General features: G+C 43.6%; 1 protein-coding gene across 1 annotated transcript; it reads right to left on the bottom strand.

The window, feature by feature from the left end:
• Window positions 1-330: 330 nt before the first annotated feature.
• LOC139381698 (CDP-diacylglycerol--glycerol-3-phosphate 3-phosphatidyltransferase, mitochondrial-like) lies at window positions 331-20,976 on the bottom strand. The gene is made up of 10 exons (XM_071125409.1): window positions 20,629-20,976; window positions 12,196-12,406; window positions 11,543-11,717; window positions 11,274-11,463; window positions 10,975-11,153; window positions 9,769-9,971; window positions 9,308-9,599; window positions 8,136-8,284; window positions 7,636-7,774; window positions 331-835 (listed from the first exon to the last, which is right to left on the bottom strand). Exons 1-9 carry the CDS (start codon window positions 20,736-20,738, stop codon window positions 7,655-7,657), a joined length of 1,629 nt encoding a protein of 542 aa, XP_070981510.1. The 5' UTR covers window positions 20,739-20,976; the 3' UTR covers window positions 331-835; window positions 7,636-7,654.
• Between the last annotated feature and the right edge of the window lie 1,088 nt (window positions 20,977-22,064).

The raw sequence follows: 22,064 nt of genomic DNA, 5'->3' as shown, positions 1-22,064 counted from the left end.
TCAAGGGAAAATCCACTTAAAAACTATCTTTAGGTATTTTTTCATTACTCCACTGTTGATATGGCCCCAAAATGTTTTGCATGTGAGCAGTCAAGTTTTCAAGAAGCAAAGTGTCACCAGCCACATCATGAAGAAAAATATATTTAAGTGGATTTTCACTTTAAGGCTCCTCCAGGGATCGCAACACTACACACACACACACACACACACACACACACACACACACACACACACACACACACACACACACACACACACACACATATTCAATTTCAGACACACCTGGCTATTTACAGTCACAGACTCATGTACCAGATTCCACTCTGTCAATACAGAACTAATGAGTTTATTGAATGTACAAAACATCCTGTGCTACAGTTCCTCCTGTTGGTCTATATGTAGCGAATGTTTATAGTTCAATTAAAACACATTGTAGTAAAAACTCAGTACTATATCTCAGGCATTGGTAAACTAAGGGATCTGTTTGTACAGCACTGTAGATACACACACACACAATGTGGCGATGTCACAGGGGATGGAGTGATGACAAATGTTTCTATGTTTAGAGTTCAACCCTTTATACAGTGTGTGTGTGTGTGTGCAGGGGCGCGCTGGGACACCCAGACGGGGATGATAGTGGATGCTCGTCTGAAGGAGCTGACACCCAACATGCCGATCTTCATCAAGGCGGTACCGGTCAAAACATCAGGAGACCAAGAATGGGTACGAGGAGTGTCCCATCAACAAGACCTGTATGAGGGGCCCCACCATCTGGACCTTCAACCTCAAGACCAAGGAGAAGCCTGCCAAGTGGGTATTGGCCGCAGTCTGCTTCCTGAGAGAGAGAAAAAAAAAGAAAAAAAAAGACTAAAGTACTTTTATCTGAAATACTTTAAAATAACAAAAACAATGTTTCTAAAAAAAAACATTAAAAAACCCTTGTCATCCATGTCTATTGGAGGGATGTGATGCTGATTACAGTGAGGTAAGAGGATGTGTGTGGGAGAAGGATGTGTCACAGTACATCTTATTCACGGTCCCACGGTTCCTACTCAATCATCAAGTTTGCGGACGACACTACAGTGGTAGGCTTGATTACCAACAACGACGAGACGGCCTAGAGGGAGGAGGTGAGGGCCCTCGAAGTGTGGTGTCAGGAAAATAACCTCACACTCAACGTCAACAAAACAAAAGGAGATGATTGTGGACTTAGGGAAACAGCAGAGGGAGCACCCCCCCTATCCACATCGACGGGACAGTAGTGGAGAGGGTAGTAAGTTAAGTTCCTCAGCGAACACATCACGGACAAACTGAAAATGGTCCACCAACACAGACAGCGTTGTGAAGAAGGCGCAGCAGCGCCTCTTCAACCTCAGGAGGCTGAAGAAATTTGGCTTGTCACCAAAAGCATTCACAAACTTCTACAGATGCACAATCGAGAGCATCCTGTCGGGCTGTATCACCGCCTGGTACGGCAACTGCTCCGCCCACAACCGTAAGGCTCTCCAGAGGGTAGTGAGGTCTGTACAATGCATCACTGGGGGCAAACTACATGCCCTCCAGGACACCTACATCACCCGATGTCACAGGAAGGCCATAAAGATCATCAAGGACAACAACCACCCGAGCCACTGCCTGTTCACCCTGCGATCATTCAGAAGGCGAGGTCAGTACTAGTGCATCAAAGCAGGGACCGAGAGACTGAAAAACAGCTTCTATCTCAAGGCCATCAGACTGTTAAACAGCCACCACTAACATTGAGTGGCTGCTGCCAACATACTGACTCAACTCCAGCTCACTTTAATAATGGAAATTGATGTAAAAAATGTATCACTAGCCACTTTAAACAATGCCACTTAATAATGTTTACATACCCTACATTACTCATCTCATATGTATATACTGTACTCTATCATCTACTGCATCTTGCCTATGCCGTTCTGTACCATCACTCATTCATATATCTTTATGTACATATTCTTTATCCCTTTACACTTGTGTGTATAAGGTAGTAGTTGTGGAATTCTTAGGTTAGATTACTCGTTGGTTGTTGCTGCATTGTCGGAAGTAGAAGCACAAGCATTTCGCTACACTCGCATTAACATCTGCTAACCATGTGTATGTGACAAATAAAATGTGATTTGATGTTGATTTAGGAAGCTCAGAGGGAAGCCTGTACCATTATGGCTAGCACACACACCTCAGTGATAACCCTTTGAATGGGAAAGTGAGGTTTGTTTATTGGCGAGCTTCCAGCCTACTGTTAGCACAGTGTAACAATAGATTTTCTTATCTTCAGGAGTTCTATCTTTAACGCCTCAGCTATTGTTAGAGTGAGGCTTGTTTTTTCCTCTGCCAGATCACCAGATAGCAGTTAAATACTTCAACCACAGACTTACAGTGCCTTCAGAAAGTTCACACCTGGACTTTTTCCACATTATGTTGTGTTACATACTGAATTTAAAATTGATTATTTTTTGTCACTGGCCTACACCCCCCCCCCCATAATATCGAAATATAATTATTGTTTGTCGTTTTACAAATTAATTAACAATGAAAACCTGAAATGTCTTGAGTCAATAAGTTTTCAACCCCTTTGTTATGTCAAGCCTAAATAAGTTCAGGAGTAAACATTTGCTTAACAAGTCACAGTGAGTTCACGGAACTTGTGTGTGCAATACGTGTTCAACAGGATTTTTGAATTACTACCTCATCTCTGTATCCCACACATTCAGCTAATTGTAAGGTCCCTCAGTCGAGCAAGGCATTTTGAACACAGCTTCAAACAACCAGGGAGATTTTCCAATGCTCCAGTTTCAACTGACCTGAGCCCTAGGATCATGCCCAAGGACTACCTGACATGATGACTCCTTGCTGTCCCCAGTCCACCTGACCGTGCTGTTGCTCCAGTTTCAACTGTTCTGCCTTATTATTATTCGACCATGCTGGTCATTTATGAACATTTGAACATCTTGGCCATGTTCTGTTATAATCTCCACCCGGCACAACCAGAAGAGGACTGGCCACCCCACATAGCCTGGTTCCTCTCTAGGTTTCTTCCTAGGTTTTGGCCTTTTTAGGGAGTTTTTTTCTAGCCACCGTGCTTCTACACCTGCATTGCTTGCTGTTTGGGGTTTTAGGCTGGGTTTCTGTACAGCACTTTGAGATATCAGCTGATGTACGAAGGGCTATATAAATAAATTTAATTTTATTTGAATGCCTCGCAAAGGGCAACCATTGGTAAATGGGTAAAAAAAGAAGAGACTTCGAATATCCCTTTGAGCATGGTGAAGTTATTAATTACACTTTGGATGGTATATCAATACACCCATTCACCACAAAGATTCAGATGTCCTTCCTAACTCAGTTGCCGGAGAGGAAGGAAACCGTTCAGGGATTTCACCATGAAGCCAATGGTGACTTTTAAAACAGAGTTTAATGGCTGTGATGGGATAAAACTGACGATAGATCAAAAAACGTAGTTACTTCACAATACTAACCTAATTGACAGAGTGAAATGAAGGAAGCCTGTACAGACTAAAAATATTAAAAAATATGCATCCTGTTTGCAACAAGGAACTAAAGTAAGACTCTAAAAAATGTGGAAAAGCAATTAACACTTAATATTCAGGACAAACAGATATGTTTGCAGCAAATCCAATACAATACCTTTATGCAGGACAATAACCTAAAACAAGGCCAAATCTACATTGGAGTTGCTTACACGACAGCGAGTGGCTGAGTTAGTTGACTTAAATCTACTTGAAAATCTATGGCAAGACCGGAAACAAATGATTTATTCAATTTTGAATTCCATCTGTAACACAAAAAAGTGGAATAAGTCTAGGGTAATGAATACTTCCTAAAGACACTGTTACCAGATACCACAGTGGGGTTGGGATTGCCAGGGACCTCACAATACTTGTGCCGACACGATATGTATCGCGATTCTCATGATTTTATATGCATTGCAAGCCCATACTGTGATTTTACTGCGATGCGATGTTCCAAACCATATGTCCGCTGCAGCTGGACAAGAGAGAGCCATGAGAAAACTAAAGTTTCGATTAGTTAAGATTTTTTTTTTTTTTTTTAAGTGCTGTATACAAAATTGGCACCCAATTAACAAAGATGGGAAACAAGCTATGAAGGAAAAATACTGGCGTTTTGGTGCAAGTACAGTCAGTAATGCAAAAATATTGTGATGTCAAAACGATACGATCAGTGCTAATTTGTACATCTGGAGGTCCCGGGTCACATAGTGAGTGCAAAACGGGCGCTGTTATCCAGGTGGCTCATGAGGAGACGTGACAAACACACACGTAGCAGAACAGCAGACAGCGTAAACAGCCAAGTAGAGGACTATCTATGGTGGTGAAATTGACAGCGAGCTACAAGGTCGGGATTAATTCAAAGCATTGTAGACATCACTGCAGAACACCCACCATTTGCATAAAATACTATTTTAATTGGTCACATTCACATATTCAGCAGATGTAGCGAAATGCTTGTCTCTGGTTGAGTTACCGCCGCTCTGATATCGCAAAAATGTTTTGGGCTAATAATGTGAGAAATAACCAATAAAAAAAATATATATAATAATAATAAAAAAAAGGTTGCTTAGGAGCTAGAAAACAGGGTGGCCATCTCAATTGGCTCCATCTTGAAACTGACCCATAGCCTATAGTTTGCCCACATACTTGTGTAAGCCCCACTGCAATAGTCAAGTCCGAATTTATTATTTGAAGACATCAATATTTTGATGTCACAGACACTGGGCAATGCATACAGAACACCTGCCATATGCATACAGTGCATTCGGAAACTATTCAGACCCCTTCACTTTACCCCACATTTTGTTACGTTACAGCCTTATTCTAAAAGGAATTAAATAGCCCCCCCCCCCAAATCTACACACAATACCCCACGACACAGCAAAAACAGAAACATTTTTGCAAATGTACTACAGTAACAATAAAATTCAGGAATATCACATTTACATATGTATGCAGGATCTTTACTCAGTACTTTGATGAAGCACCTTTGGCAGCAACTACAGCCTCGAGTCTTCTTGGATATAATGCTACAAGCTTGGCACACCTGTATTTGGGAAGTTTGTCCCATTCTTCTCTGCAGATCCTCTCAAGGTCTGTCAGGTTGGATGTGGAGCCTCGCTGCACAGCCATTTTCAGGTCTGGGATTGGGTTCAAGTCCGGGCTATGGCTGGGTGTCGTTGTCCTTTTGGAAGGTGAACCTTCACCCCAGTCTGAGGAGTGCTCTGGAGCAGGTTTTTAATCAAAGGATCTGTCCATTCATATTTCCCTCGATCCGGACTAGTCTCCCAGTCCCTGCCGCTGAAAAACACCACCCACAGCATGCTGCCACCACCATGCTTCATTGTCAGGATGATGCCAGGTTTCCTCCAGACATGAAGCTTGGCATTCAGGCCAAAGAGTTCAATCTTGGCTTCATCAGACCAGAGAATCTTGTTTCTCATGGTCTGAGAGTCTTTTAGGTACCTTTTGGCAAACTCCAAGCTGGCAGTCATGTGCCTTTTGCTGAGGAATAGCTTCCGTCTGGCCACGACCATAAAGGCCTGATTGGTGGCGTGCTGCAGAGATGGTTGTCCTTCTGGAAGATTCTCCCATCTCCACAGAGGAACTCTGGAGTTCTGACAGAGTGACGATCATGTTTTTGGTCACCTACCTGACCAAGGCCCTTTTCCCCCAATTGCTCAGTTTGGCTGGGAGGCAAGCTCTAGGAAAAGTCTTGGTGGTTCCAAACTTCTTCCATTTAAGAATAATGGAGGCCACTGTTCTTGGTGACTTTGAATGCTGCAGAAATGTTTTGGTACCCTTCCCCAGATCTGTACCTTCACACAATCCTGTCTCGGAGCTAAGTACAATTTCTTCGACCTTATGGTTTTCGCTCAGACATGCACTGTCAACTGTGGGACCATGTGCGTGTGCGTGCATACATACATAAAATCACATTTTATTTGTCACATACACATGGTTAGCAGATATTAATGTGAGTGTAGCGAAATGCTTGTGCTTCTAGTTCTGACAATGCAGTAATAACCAACGAGTAATCTAACTAACAATTCCAAAACTACTACCTTATACACACAAGTGTAAAGGGATAAAGAATATGTACATAAAGATATGTGAATGAGTGATGGTACAGAACGGCATAGGCAAGATGCAGTAGATGGTATCGAGTACAGTATATACATATGAGATGAGTATGTAAACAGTATGTACATACATACGCACGCACGCACACACGCACCTTTCCAAAACATGTTCAATCAAGTTGTAGAGACATCAAGGATGATCAATGGAAACACGATGCACCGGAGCTCAATTTTGAGTCTCATAGCAAAGGGTCTGAATTCTTAAGTAAATGTGATTTGTTTTTTATTTGTAATACAATATGGTTTTCACTTTGTCATTATGGGGTATTGTGTGTAGATGGATGTTTAATCTTAGAATAAGGCTGTAAAGTAACAAAATGCCAAACTGCAGTCAGTTCAAGACCCTGGTGAGGATGACGAGTATGCAGATGAGCTTCCCTGAGACATCTGACAGTTTGTGCAGAAATTCTTCGGTTGTGCAAACCCACAGTTTCATCAGCTGGTCTCAGACAATTCTGCAGGTGAAGAAGCCGGATGTGGAGGTCCTGGGCTGGAATGGCTTCAAGTGGCCTGTACATATGTGCATATGGAACATTCCTGGGATCTTTTATTTCAGCTAATGAAACATAGGACCAACAATTTCAATGTTACGTTTATATTTTTGTTAAGTGTAATTTAAGATACCAATGTAGCAGTAGACCAGATATCACACTATTGAAATATAACTTAAAATAAATCAATGTAGGCTACAGCAAAAAAAACACATGAGAATATATAGTCCTTCACCGGGATAATATGAAATGCATATTCAGAATAACTTCCCAGTAAAGAAGTTTGTGAATGAAAAATGTGTTCCTACCTTAGTTTCCAAAACCTCCCACAATGACTCTTTCCATGTCAAGTCCATGTAAATCCTGACAGTCAATTTCTTGCTCAAAGCCATGTGGCTGTGACATAAGGCAAATCTACACAAATCAGGTCACCCTCTTATCCTCCCTCTGACCCCACTCTCTCGTACACTGCATACGCCATCTGTCAAATCATCACCACAATGAGGGGGGATTTAACTAGTGGGAGGAGGGAAACACGCTGCCACATTCCTTTCTCACTCACTCTCGCACAGCTGAATGGGTCCAGATGCTAACTGCAGAATGTTGATGCACTCAGCGGAGGGATCAGAGGCCAGAGAGTTTCTCAGAGCCGGGACATTGAGGAGGGAGTGTCCTCTAGATGTACAATGGATAAAGGTCTGTGTGGTAAGGGCAGTGGGGGTAGGATTCAAGCAGGGGTAGCTCGGTTTAGTTTCTGAGGTTGATGTGGCTTAGGGCAGGGCTAGATTGGAAGCTAGGATTGGAGTTTGGGTTGAGGGCTGGTACACAAAGCAGTAACTGAGGACATTCTGCCATTCTAGACAGCGTCTACTTCTGTGCGTGACTAAGAGATGATCATTCAGTGGTTAGTACACTGTGTGCCTGTGCGCTCTTGTCTGCGTGTGTTACCTGTGTTAGGCGGTGTCTCTCAGAAGAAGTTCTTGATGAGGGGAGTAAGCAGTTTGACCCACAGTTTCACATGGCGGTCTGGCTGCTGGAACGTAGAGCTGGACACCTCTGTAGACCTCTGGTACAACATCTCCTGCTCCTGTGTGGGTGATAGAGAGACAGCGATCGAGATGTAGAGAAGCAGAAAGATAAATAATGTGTGTATGAAGGGGAGTGGCAGGTAAACCCAGCACATTAAAATTGAAGGCCATAGTATAGCCATACATCAGCTCCCACTGTCTCACATACAGGCATTAAGCACAAGTTGCTGAACAAGTTTCCCTCCAAGCTCGATCTCAGTCTGCATTGCATATGCCAGCTCAGTATAGCTTATTATACCAGGAACTATCAGACCAGTTGAATTTTGTAGACAGGCCTTTCGTTGAGAGCTGTATAAAGCAGAGACACAGTATCGAGCCATCAAGTCCGTTTAAATAAAGTTCTCAGTTTGAATGGCCTACCTCCTGCAGCTGGGCCTGTAGTACCTGGTTCTCTGTTACTATGGCGATCTGGGCCTCCAGGTCCCGGTGCACAGAGCGATAGCCAAAGTTAGGAGACCCAATCAGTGTCAGGCATGGCCGCACTTGCCCCCGTAGGTAGTACCACAACCCTGCGTGCACACACACACAAGAGAGAGAGAGAGATATTGGTGGAGGAAGGAAAGAGGGGAGTAGTTTCCCCACATCATTTGTTCTGCAGCTGGGGGTCAGGGTCTGCTCTACTCTAATGGTCATTGATTCTCTACCAGCTGGGTGCTGTGTGTGTTCTCCCCCACTGTTCTCGCTCCTGCAGTGCTTGCTGTGCTTACGGGAAACCGCCGGCCCGCCCTGCTTCATCTAATAAAAGGGACTTCTCTTCACTGTGTGTGTTCATTTCCCGCTCTCCCTCTCCCCTACATTATTTTCAAAGACAGGTCTTTTGAAGAATAAAAAACAACTTACCTAGCTACTAATGCATCACTAACATTTCAGTTAAGTCGAATATTATTTATTTTGTACACATTGCCTTTTTATTCCATAAGTATCAGCGAAAGAGAAGTGCATGTTGGCAGTAGTTTAGATATCATTTGTCAGATCATTGTTTATAAGCTGTTTCAAATGGGGATTTTGGTTCCTGTTTGCCACGCCCACAAATATAAAGAACACACTAAAGCACAGAAACCCCCGAAGTCCATCAAACCCAGAAATGACTGTGTGTGTTTTTTTGGCCCAGGGCTAAGGGTGAACGACTTGACAAGCACTCCCACAACATGTCTAGCTTACCACAGGGACAGAACAGCAGAGCCAGAGAATAAAACAGTAGAACGTGGTCCAGCTAATCTGTCTGTTAGGCTGGAATAGACACTTTGTGCGAGTCCCTAAGGGCACCCTATTCCCTAAATTGTGTACTACTTTTGACCAGGGCCCATAGAGCTATATAGGAAATAGGGTGCCATTGGGACGCACCCTCGGCTTCCCAGCAGCTCACTGTCTGACCGTGGCACATCATAGCAACAACAATCACATCAGTACCTGGCATAACTCACAGCCAAACAGAACTAATCACATTGGAGTAGAATCAATCTAGGCTCTCAGGCCAAGGGTTATATTGTGTGTGTAGTCTACTTTCTCTGCACTGTGTGCGTGTCACCCACCCTTGGCATGGAAGGTCCATTGTGCTCTGTGGTACTCGTGGAGGTGAACCCTCTCCTGCTGTCCCAGCTGACACACTTTGCTGTAGAACTGTCTGGCAATGTGGATGTAGGCGGCTGGGATCTCTCCGGCAATGCCCTTGGCGCCGAAAAACCCATTGACCTCCGGGGAGGCGGTGAGGATCCGGTAGTTGGCGCCCAGCTCGAGAACCAGCGACATGTAGGCCCCGGTCAGGTTGAAATACCCTGACGTCAGAAACACCGTCACACCGGGACCTGCATCAGTCAGCAAACGCTGCAAGGAAAATTGGTGAAGTTCAGATGTAGTGGCCACATTTACATTTTTAAGTCACAAATGAACAAAAAAGACAAAAACATTCCAAGATAACATGTGCAATGGGAGTTATTTGTCCGATATTAGTTGGTGAGGGTAGTGGTATCCAGGTGCATGTCTGTGTACCCACCTGTGTGACCTGCTCATCCACCTGTATTCCCAGAGGTTTCATCTGAACCAGAGGAAAAACCCAAGTATCCTCCTTCCCTCCTTCCTCCCCCTTGCTCTCCCGCACTAAACGTTCTGATTCGGCGATGTGTTGCCGCACGTGAGCAGTGTTGACCACTTCCATGATGTGTTGCCGAGCAGACGCCGAAAAATCATCCCTGTTGCCTAATGACAAAAGAATGCAGTGATGTAATAGAAGAGGAAACAGACCGACCTGGTTAAAGCTAGAATCCATTCTAGGACTTCTAAATTAATGATATATATATATATATATATATATATATATATACACACATATATATATACACACACACACACATACACACACACACATCAATTAATTCATAAAGAACATGACTTATAAATGCCTCATGACCTTAGTTGAACAAAAAACATGGTGAAAATATCATGGTCAGTCCTTGCAACCATAGCAATGTCTATGAATTTAAGGGTGTCAACTTTCTCCAGGCCCATCCCTAAGCTTTTTACCAAAACACATGAGGAGTGACCCCTTTATTACTGTTTCGATGAAGGATTCTAGCTTTAACCATACAGCGTAAACGTTAAACAACATCTTTCACACACAGTGTACAGTAGAGCAGGTGAGTGCATAAAGTACAGTAGGTCCTTTAGTTCTGGGCATGACAGCTGTGGGTCAATATCTGGACTACGCCTGGCGGCTGGGGCCACGCACAGACATGACTCAGAGAGTGAGGGAGGGGAGAAGGGTACCTGTAAGTTCAGCATTTGAGTTCATTCTAAAGACGTGCTTTTACTATAAAGTTAACGCTCCCTTTCAGCTGGGGAACTTCATTCACTAATGATTAGAGTGTGTGTGTCTTCCCACTCCGTATTGCTTACCAGCAACTCTGACATCACTGCTCTATTTCTGGTCTCCGTGCCAACTGCGGTCCAGTTCTGCAGACATGTCATTCAGCTCTCTCGCCTGCCTCCCACTCTCATTCACACACATGCCAGTTCGCCGATTTCACCGTGTGTCTGAACTGGAACCAGACTACATTTGCAGCCAATCTGATTCCATTAACCTTTCCAACACCACCACATTACACTATATTATGAGAGTGTGCGGGCAGAACTGAGCAAGGAGTTACACACTTAGGGTCTGTGTGTGTGTGTGTTACTTCTGTGTTATGTGTGCGTTTTATACCTCTGTAGGGGTGCACCATGCCGTACATCATGCTCACAGAGTTGTCGGTCTGTAGCTGTAACGACACGTCACCCACGGCGCCCACCAGATCAGAGAAGAAGTCGGCCACCTCCCCACAGTTCTCAAGGAGCACGTAGCGGTCCTGTCTGTTGGTGAAGTACGAGTCACTCAGGTTGGCCCTGCGGAAGGAGGGAGGAGACGGAGAGTGAAGGACAGAGAGACAAGGTTGAACGAGAGACGCCAAAAAAACATCAGCTACTGTATGGGAAAAAAAACAACTGTTTTTTGTGAGCGTGTACCCGCTGATGATGAGGTCGTCATCAAACAGGTAAGCTTTGATGTGCTGTACCCCGATGGTCTCGTTGAAGCGCTGTGGGACCAGGAGCCTGAGCAGCCCTCTCAGGTCAGGGGTATGGTACAAAGATACACGCATCTGACTGCTGTACTGCTTCAGCAACGGCAGCAACATGGTCCTAGAGTTAGTCTTACCTAGACCGACAGAGAGAAGGGTTACAGACAGACAACTTTGTAAGAGTAATATGGCATTCTCCCTCGCACACACTCCTACCTCGTGAGCCACGCGTGTAGTCAAGTAGAATGGAGACCTGCAGGTCGGGGTTGTCACCCTCCTGTGAACGCTCCAGAGCTTCCTGCATACAGTCTACCAGCTCCTGTTCCAGCGGCCCTGTACCCAGATACAGGGAGGCCATCACCACCCGCCTCTTAGCAGTCTTGATACGGGCCTGAACAGAAAAAAACAATACATTACAGGAAATTCAAGCATTACAGGAAAAAAACTAGAGTGCTTCATCAGGGGGCTTGAACTCCCTCCAAATAAAATTCAAAGACGTCAAACACACAGAACCTGATATTCTTCCAGCCTAGTCATTATTTCTCAATCAGGTGAGTCACATGCACTGTTTCCTAATGTTCCCACACAGCCAAATAAACAGCTTTTTTTTGTTTGTTGCTGTGCCCGAAAGGGTTGATGTCGGTGACTCAAGCATTATCAAACTCACACATCCTGTACGCAATTCAAACAAATAGTCAACCACGGAAAGAAACAAACACACACACGGTTGAGTGCCACTGTGGTATAAAGAGCACACTGTGTTGGAGGGAACAATCAATTATTTCCTTTCCTCATTTTTTGTTTATTACACCCTCTTTTTTAGCACATCACATGATTTAGAGAAAGCTTCCACCACACACACACCTTACCTTCATGGTGTGGTAGAATTGGTCAGGGGATGTGAGGATGTGGATGTGTGTGCCGGGCACCCTGAAGGCAGGCACGTGTTCTGCCATCCAGCGGAAGCGGGCACGGAGGCCATCGGTGCCCTGAACTTCAGCCGACCCAGGGGACCTGACGACAGGAAGGGGAGAGGGGTCTGCCTCCGCTAGGAGAGGGGCTAAGAGCAACACGGATGACCTGGAAGAGAGAGAGGTAGGGGGGTGGGGAGTGGTGATTGCCTCCCATTGTTAAAAAACAAATCCAACCCCCCCACCTCCATTATCACTGTGACTTATCACACTTACTGAAATCTTTTACAACAGAGGGCTCAGTCATATTGCTGATGTGTGTACGCGTGTCTAACCCCATCCCTAGGCCTAATGTTCAGTAACATACACGTCTTGTGATTCTCAACCAGGCACTAGGGTGCTTTGGTTCATACCAGTATGGCTGTTGTTGCTCGGTCTGTGACCGTCTTCAAAACGCAACTGACAGATAAAAGGATGGAGGACCCAATCTGACCTCTGAGGTTGTGACCCTCAGAGGTCATTTCACATGCAGTAATATCCCTGTATTTAATTCCTGAAGGATCTCACCCCAGCATTCACTAAGTGCATCCCAAATGACACCCTATACTAGGGTTGGGCGATGTCAACCTTTGTCCTATCATGATTGATGATGTACCCATAAAACATTGTGATATACTGATGGGTTCTGACTTATAAACTTGAAATATCCTTAAAATCAACTCACAGAGAGGGGAAAGCAGAACATGTTATTGTTGTTTACAGACAGATTATTTCACTATAACACAATTCCAGTGGGTCAGAAGTTCACATACACTAAGATGACTGTGCCTTTAAACAGCTTGGAAAATTCCAGAAAATGATGTCATGGCTTTAGAAGCATCTGATAGGCTAACTGACAAAATTTGAGTCAATTGAAAGTGTACCTATGGATGTATTTCAAGGCCTACCTTCAAACTCTGTGCCTCTTTGCTTGACATCATGGGGAAATCAAAAGAAATCAGCCAAGACCTCAGAAGAAAAAGAAATAGTAGACCTCCACAAGTCTGGTTCATCCTTGGGAGCAATTTCCAAATGCCTGAAGGTACCACGTTCATCTGTACAAACAATAGTAAGCAAGTATAAACACCATGGGACCACGCAGCCGTCATACCGCTCAATAAGGAGACACGTTCTGTCTCTATGAACGTACTTTGGTGTGAAAAGTGCAAATCAATCCCAGAACAACAGCAAAGGACCTTGTGAAGATGCTGGAGGAAACAGGTACAAAATTATCTTTATCCACAGTAAAACGAGTCCTATATCGACATAACCTGAAAGGCCACTCAGCAAGGAAGAAGCCACTGCTCTGAAACCGCCATAAAAAAGCCCAACTACGGTTTGCAACTGCACATGGGGACAAAGATCGTACTTTTTGGAGAAATGTCCCCAGGTCTGATGAAACAAAAATAGAACTGTTTGGCCATAATGACCATCATTATGTTTGGAGGAAAAAGGGGGAGTCTTGCAAGCCAAAGAACACCATCCGAACCATGAAGCACAGGGGGTGGCAGCATCATGTTGTGGGGGTGCTTTGCTGCAGGAGGGACTGGTGCACTTCACAAAATATGGCATCACGAGGAGGGAAAATTATGTGGATAAATTGAAGCAACATCTCAAGAAATCAGTCAGGAAGTTAAAGCTTGGTTGCAAATGGATCTTCCAAATGGACAATGACCCAAAGCATACTTCCAAAGTTGTGGCAAAATGGCTTAAGGACAACTCAGTCAAGGTATTGCAGTGGCCATCATTTTGTGGGCAGAACTGAAAAGGTGTGTGTGAGCAAGGAGGCCAACAAACCTGACTCAGTTACAGCAGCTCTGTCAGGATGAATGGGCCAAAATTCACCCAACTTATTGTGGGAAGCTTGTGGAAGGCTACCTGAAACATTTGACCTAAGTTAAACAATTTAAAGGCAATGCTACCAATTACTAATCTAGTGTATGTAAACTTCTGACCCATTGGGAATGTGATGAAAGCTGAATTAAATCACTATTATTCTGACATTTCACATTCTTAAAATAAAGTGGTGATCTTAACTAACATAAGACAGGGCATTTTTACTTGGATTAAATGTCAGGAATTGTGAAAAACTGAGTTTAAATGCATTTGGCAAAGGTGTATGTAAACTTCAGACTTCAACTGTAAGTCTTTGTCTTATGCAGCTGTGTGACCCTGTTGGTGAATAAACTTGGTTCGAGCTTTACTAGTCATACGTGAGTTTTTACTCTGATTATTTAGAACCTAACAATACAATGATGTCGCCCCTATGAGGCCACTCCCCCAAATATATATATATATATATATATATATATATATTTAAAATCAGCTAAAAATGACCGTTGGGCTATAGTGCGAATTCAAACGCAACTAGACAAATCATGATGAAAGATATTGTTGAAAGAATGGCAGAGGCTAACTGCAGGCGATGGCAAATCTTCTCCAATACTCCTTTCTGGTGGAGAAGCAGAGCAGGTGTGTGTGTGCACGCACATGATGGAGCAGTGAAGAGGAATGGGCCATCTTACTGAAGTGAGCTAGGTTATAGGCCTACATCATGGGCTGGATAAAAACAGTCTACAGTCTTCAGAACCGGATAATAATTGCTTTTTTTTTTTTAAAAGAAAAATGTATAATATTGTTCGTACTATCCCTCATAAAGCTGTGATTGAGAATAGTCTAGGCTTAAGCCATTTGTTCATTTTGAAAGCCACAACAACTAGGACACCTTCATAGGCTAGAATATAACTTTAACTTGTCTTTCATGATAGGCCTAGGAGGAGGATAGATTGACAATTTGGTTTTCAAACTCGCATTGAGGGATTTTTCCGGCTATGGATATTGTTTGCTTATAAATTAGTCCTCTGGCTACCTTAAGGTTTTAGGCTATTCAAATACCTGAGGTGAAACATTCATTGTTTGATCGGGAAAAAGCCATGCATAAAAACAATGAAGCATAGCCTTCCGTCATATTCATAGCCTATCAAATGGAGAGACAAGGGAATATAGGCTTCTTTAAAAATAAAAAACAGGTAAACAAGCTATTTAAGGAGTGTCCGTTATAAAAATAAGTTTAAGCTATTGCCTAATATCTGACAGATCAATTTTTCTGACAGGACATTTTACACTCCTTTGGTGGAATTCCATCTGGCCTAGATTCCACTCTTGCATTCTGTAGGCTATAGAAAAAGGTATCTCTTCAAATAAGCTAGAGCAAATAAGAATAGGCAAATTATGTTGAATGTCACTTGTGTACTGTACTGCAATACTTTTTTTACTGCGCTGCACCAGTCAAGTTCAAATAGGCTTAACCATAGTCTGTCACATCAATAATAGCTGACAACCATTGTTGATGCTATCGTAATATTGCCCAACCCTACGCAGTGTCACCCTTTACCCTATGGGTCATGGTCAAAAGTAGTGCACTATTAAGGGAATATAGTTCCATTTGGGATGCAGGCCCAGAGTTCAATCAGGACAGAGAGTTGGGCAGGAACAATAGCAGGGGGGGAAATTACAGTGTGGGTTCAACCCACAAACCCATAGGAGACAAAACAATCAACATAAACACCAAAACAGCCGAGTCACACAGATGTGGCTCCACTGTTGTTCTGAACCAATAGCTATAAAGCCTACGGGTTGAACCATCCTTTTATGGAAAAGCAAGGAGGGGGGGTTCCTTATGAAGTACTATCTTTATTATGGTGGTCCAACAACTCGGTGTCCTATCCATATAGGCTAAGTATACAATACTAGACCCCTGTTTTACCACTGGACAAAGGTTGGATGGGTGTAAGTACACTGGAATACAGTGTCTATAGAGAGAACACACTAGATTCACTCTTCGTAGAACAGTGGGAATATCATGAGGAAAGATCTTAGAGAGCTGAGATATGTGCTGGGGAAATGTATGAAAAAAAAAGTGCAATAGGGGTACACCGGTGACAGCTAGAAGAAAGCCAGTTTAGTTGTGAGTACGCCATTGTATGCGTTTGTACCGGGGGTTCATTTAGATCATGTGTCTTCCATCCAAACAGTTTCATATTACTGCTAACAGGCAACACAATCCTCCTCTCTTCCCTCCTTTACCCCACAGTCAGGAGGGCATTGGCAGACAAATGTGTCATTCATTCCCATCAAAAGGAAGAAAACGGACTAAAACATGGAGTGACCACTTGAACAATAATGCTAATTTTTGTTTTTCTCTTCTAAACGTTTTGCTACGTGTGCCCAAATTAATACGACCATGAATAACACAGTTGAAGTCGGAAGTTCACATACACCTTGCCAAATACATTTAAACTCAGTTTCACAATTCCTGACACTTAATCCTAGTAAAAATTCCCTGTCTTTAGTCAGTTAGGATTGCCACTTTGTCAGAATAATAAAGTCAGCAAAAAAAGAAACGTCCTCTCACTGTCAGCTGCATTTATTTTCAGCAAACTTAATGTGTTAACATCTGTATGAATATAACAAGATTCAACAACTGAGATAAACTGAACAAGTTCCACAGACATGTGACTAACATATATGGAATAAAGTGTCCCTGAACAGGGGGGGGGGGGGGGGGGGGGGGGTCAAAATCAAAAGTAACAGTCAGTATCAGGTGTGGCCACCAGCTGCATTAAGTACTGCAGTGTACCTCCTCCTCATGGACTGCACCAGATTTGCCAGTTCTTGCTGTGAGATGTTACCCCACTCTTCCACCAAGGTACCTGCAAGTTCCTGGACATTTCTGGCCCTAGCCCTCACCCTTCGATCCAACAGGTCCCAGACGTGCTCAATGGGATTGAGATCCGGGCTCGTCACTGGCCATGGCAGAAGACTGACATTCCTGTCTTGCAGGAAATCACGCACAGAACGAGCAGTATGGCTAATGGCATTGTCATGCTGGAGGGTCATGTCAGGATGAGCCTGCAGGAAGGGTACCACATGAGGGAGGAGGGTGTCTTCCCTGTAACGCACAGCATTGAGATTGCCTGCAATGACAACAAGCTCAGTCCGATGATGCTGTAACGCACCGCCCCAGACCATGACGGACCATCCACCTCCATCCCACTCCAGAGTACAGGCCTCGGTGTAATGCTCATTCCTTCGACAATGAACGCAAATCCGATCATCACCCCTGGTGAGAGACAAAACAAAAAAAAGTCAAGAGCACTTTTTGCCTGTCCTGTCTGGCCCAGCGACGGTGGGTTTGTGCCCATAGGCGACGTTGTTGCTGGTGATGTCTGGTGAGGACCTGCATTACAACAGGCCTACAAGCCCTCAGCCCAGCCTCTCTCAGCCTATTGTGGACAGTCTGAGCACTGATGGAGGGATTGTGCGCTCCTGGTGTAACTCGGGCAGTTGTTGTTGTTGCCATCCTGTGCCTGTCCCCCAGTTGTGATGTTCGGATGTACCGATCCTGTGAAGGTGTTGTTACACATGGTCTGCCACTGCGAGGACGATCAGCTGTCCATCCTGTAGCGCTGTCTTAGGCGTCTCACAATACGGGACATTGCAATTTGTTGCTCTGGTCACATCTGCAGTCCTCATGCCTCCTTGCAGCATGCCGAAGGCACGTTCACACAGATGAGCAGGGACCCTGGGCATCTTTCTTTTGGTGTTTTTCAGAGTCAGTAGAAAGGCCTCTTAGGTGTCCTAAGTATTCATAACCTAATTGCCTACCGTCTGTAAGCTGTTAGGTGTCTTAACGACAGTTCCACAGGTGCATGTTAATTAATTGTTTATGGTTCATTGAACAAGCATAGGAAACAGTGTTTAAACCCTTTACAATGAAGATCTGTGAAGTTATTTGGATTTTTACGAATTATCGTTGAATGACAGGGTCCTGAAAAAGGGCTGTTTCTTTTTTTGCTGAGTTTAGTAGAGAGAATGATTTCAGCTTTTATTTCTTTCATCACATTCTCAGTGGGTCAGAAGTTTACATACACTCAATTAGTAGTTGGTAGCATTGCCTTTAAATTGTTTAACTTGGGTCAAACGTGTCAGGTAGCCTTCCACAAGCTTCCTACAATAAGTTGGGTGAATTTTGGCCCATTCCTCTTGACAGAGCTGGTGTAACCAAGTCAGGTTTGTCGACCTCCTTGCTCGCACACACTTTTTCAGTTCTGCCCACAAAATTTCTACAGGCTTGAGGTCAGGGCTTTGTGACAGCCACTCCAATACCTGGACTTTGTTGTCCTTAAGCCATTTTGCCACAACTTCGAAAGTATGCTTGGGGGTCATTGTTCATTTGGAAGAGCCATTTGCGACCAAGCTTTAACTTCCCGACTGATGTCTTGAGATGTTGCTTCAACATATCCACAACATTTCTTCTTCCTCATGAGCCATCTATTTTGTGTAGTGCACCAGTCCCTCCTGCAGCAACACACCCCTACAACATGATGCTGCCACCCCCGTGCTTCACGGTTGGGATGATGTTCTTCGGCTTGCAAGCCTCCCCCTTTTTCCTCCAAACATAACGATGGTCATTATGGCCAAACAGTTCTATTTTTATTTCATCAGACCAGAGGACATTTCTCCAAAAAGTACAATCTTTGTCCCCATGTGCAGTTGCAAACTGGCTTTTTTAATGGCGGTTTTGGAGCAGTGGCTTCTTCCTTGCTGAGTGGCCATTCAGGTTTTTACTGTGGATATAGATACTTTTGTACCAGTTCCCTCCAGCATCTTCACAAGGTCCTTTGCTGTTGTTCTAGGATTGATGAGCACTTTTCACACCAAAGTACGTTAATCTCTAGGAGACAGAACGTGTCTCCTTCCTGTGCGTTATGACGGCTGCGTGGTTCCATGGTGTTTATACTTGCGTTCTATTGTTTGTACAGATAAACGTGGTACCTTCAGGCATTTGGAAATTGCTCCCAAGGATGAACCAGACTTGTGGAGGTCTACAATATTTTTTCTGAAGTCTTGGCTGATTTCTTTTGATTTTCCCATGATGCCAAGCAAAGAGGCACTGAGTTTGAAGGTAGGCCTTGAAATACATCCACAGGTACACCTTCAATTGACATAATTTTTCGGAATTTTCCAAGCTGTTTAAAAGGCACAGTCAACTTTAGTGTATGTAAACTTCTGACCCACTGGAATTGTGATACAGTGAATTATAAGTGAAATAATATGTCTATAAACAGTTGTTGGAAAAAATACTTATGCCATGCACAAAGTAGATATCCTAACCGACTTGCCAAAACTATGGTTTGTTAACAAGAAATTTGTGGAGTGGTTTAAAAATGAGTTTTAATGGACTCCAACCGAAGTGTATGTACACTTCCAACTTCAACTGGACATGCAAGTGCCTCCATCATCTGTCGCTCAGCTGCAGTGAATAGAGATGTGATAGTGTGTAGCCAAATCAAGCCTCTAGGGTGTCATGAATATTGAGATAAAACTGTTCTGTCTATGGCCATAAGCGTGCTATACTGGTCCTTGAAAACTATATAAATACCACATATTATTATTATTAAGAGTCACATGTAGCCTAGCTAGTCTAGGTGCCATGATAGCCACCTCAGGTTATAGGAATGACGATAAAGCTCAGTTATGTCCCAAATCGCACTCTAGGCACTACTTGCCCTGGTCAAAAGTAGTACACTAAATAGGGAATTTGGTGCCATTTGGGATGCTACCCTAGGCTGGATGAGGAGTCGTTTTGACCGCCCAGGGTTGATCTCACTCCTGCATGACAGTCTACAACCCTGACCTTGGTACTCACAGCTATGCCTAGGCCAGACAGACTGTCTGCGAGACATTATGGTATTAGCTACTTAAGATGATGTAAAACTGACACATACTATATGAGGTTGTGGACAGACATCAAACAGTCGTTGTTACTTTAGGTTTTCAGGAAACCACAAAAAGACCTTAGATATGTCCTTATTCGAAGAATTTCTGAGTCACTCTTACTCTACACGCAAAGACTTGACAACACAAGGAGGAAGAGGCGAATTCACAGATAAGGGCTAAAGAAACTGGAAAGGAAGTCTCATATCGCGCAATATCTAGCCTACAGAGAATATTTTGCAAAGTTTATATCTACTGGCTGAACTTGACTTGCTCGTGCGTTTATTATGTAACCTTGACTTGAGCATGTAGCTATGTTGTAAGATGTAAACTATTTGCACACAACAGTAATGACAATCAGATCAACGAATGCAACATAAAAAAATGTTTCAATAATATTTGACGCAAGATATCAAATTGACATTGCGAAAAAAAAACATCAGGAAACACTGTGCACGTAAAGACAGGCAGTACGCACACGTCGCTGGCAAGACATGAGAGCTCTGTCATTACGTCTGACGAAGGAAAAGTGTCTGTCTTTTTTTATCCATGTCTACAACAGTCGTATATTACCCTCTCCTCCGATCCCGTGTGCGGAACAATCGGTCTGATATTCGGGTGAAAACCCCGGTGAGGACCGGTGAGTACACAAGCTTCCTCCACGACATGGGAGCCGCCATCATGACAGCCGTTTCAATCAACCCAACTTTATCAGCAAATTGAAACGAAACAAGGACATCCGCACCTCACATGCACAAAATGTTCTGCACACAACGTTCAACGTCTGTGCATCGGGGTACAGCTGGATTATATATCCAAATTTAGTTGAGGGCAGAATCTGGATTAAAGAAATCTATGTATCCACATTATTTCAGCGTAACCGAATGCGCCACACACACACAGTACATTACTTATTTGTCTGTATTAATAAATACAATTCCAGTTCTCGTGGGACCTCTAGCGGTCGAGTTCTGAACTACAGAGCCAGGTGGTTTTGTCCGGGACCTGACTTTGAGGGTACTTTATGGGCACCTTGAAATCGCACCTCTACTATCGGCTACACATTTAGCTATCAGGGGTAGATCAATATTCTAAGGCGACAAATATTTACTTGCCTGATAGCCTACCTAATTCAAGTGGCCTTACAGGCAGAAGGCTTTGGAAATTGCAAAGATAAACTACCCTAACTCGGGTTCCTTATAGCAATGTTTCCCAAACTCGGTCATGGGCCCCTCTGGGTGCAAGTTTTTTGTTTTGTTGCCCTAGCACTACACTGCTGATTCAAATAACCAACTCATCATCATGCTTTGGTTATTTGAATTAGCTGTGATGTTCTAGGGCAAAAAACAAAACGTGCACCCAGGGGTGCCCATGACCGAGTTTGGAAAACCCTACTTTCTAACCTGTACCCTCACGCATTGAGTACCTTGTATATAGCCTCGGTATTATTTTGTGTTACTTTTATTTGTTTACTTTAGTGTATTTAGTAAATAATTTCTTAACTACATTTTTTAAACTGCATTATAAGTAAGCATTTCACGGTAAGGTCCAGGCTGTATCACAACCGGCCGTGATTGGGATGGCTCACAATTGGCCCAGCGTCGTCCGGAGTTTGACCGGTGTCGGCCGTCATTGTAAATAAGAATTTGTTCTTAACTGACTTGCCTAGTTAAATAAATAAAAGGTATACACCGTTTGTATTGATCTGGATTTGATTTTTGGAGTACATTATACCCTACAGAAGGGACAGGCTATACAACTTACCATACGAGGTCCGGAACCTGTTGTTTTTCTGTTCTACATGATTAGTTGCACCCACCTGGTGTCCCATATATAAATCAGTACCTTAGACGGTAACAATGAAAAAACGCAGTGTGACTGGCGTCGATTCCAGAGTTGAGTTTGAGGGGCCTACATTATACTGTGGAAGCTTGAGTTTAAATTGTGTGTTGTGTAACACTTTGTTTATAAGTGCAGTAGGCTAGTCGTCAGTCATGCTTGAATTGTGG

The sequence above is a fragment of the Oncorhynchus clarkii genome, chromosome 23 (assembly GCF_045791955.1).
Source record: "Oncorhynchus clarkii lewisi isolate Uvic-CL-2024 chromosome 23, UVic_Ocla_1.0, whole genome shotgun sequence".
In the NCBI taxonomy this organism is placed as follows: Eukaryota; Metazoa; Chordata; class Actinopteri; order Salmoniformes; family Salmonidae; genus Oncorhynchus; species Oncorhynchus clarkii.
This window is presented reverse-complemented; position numbering and strand designations above follow the sequence as displayed.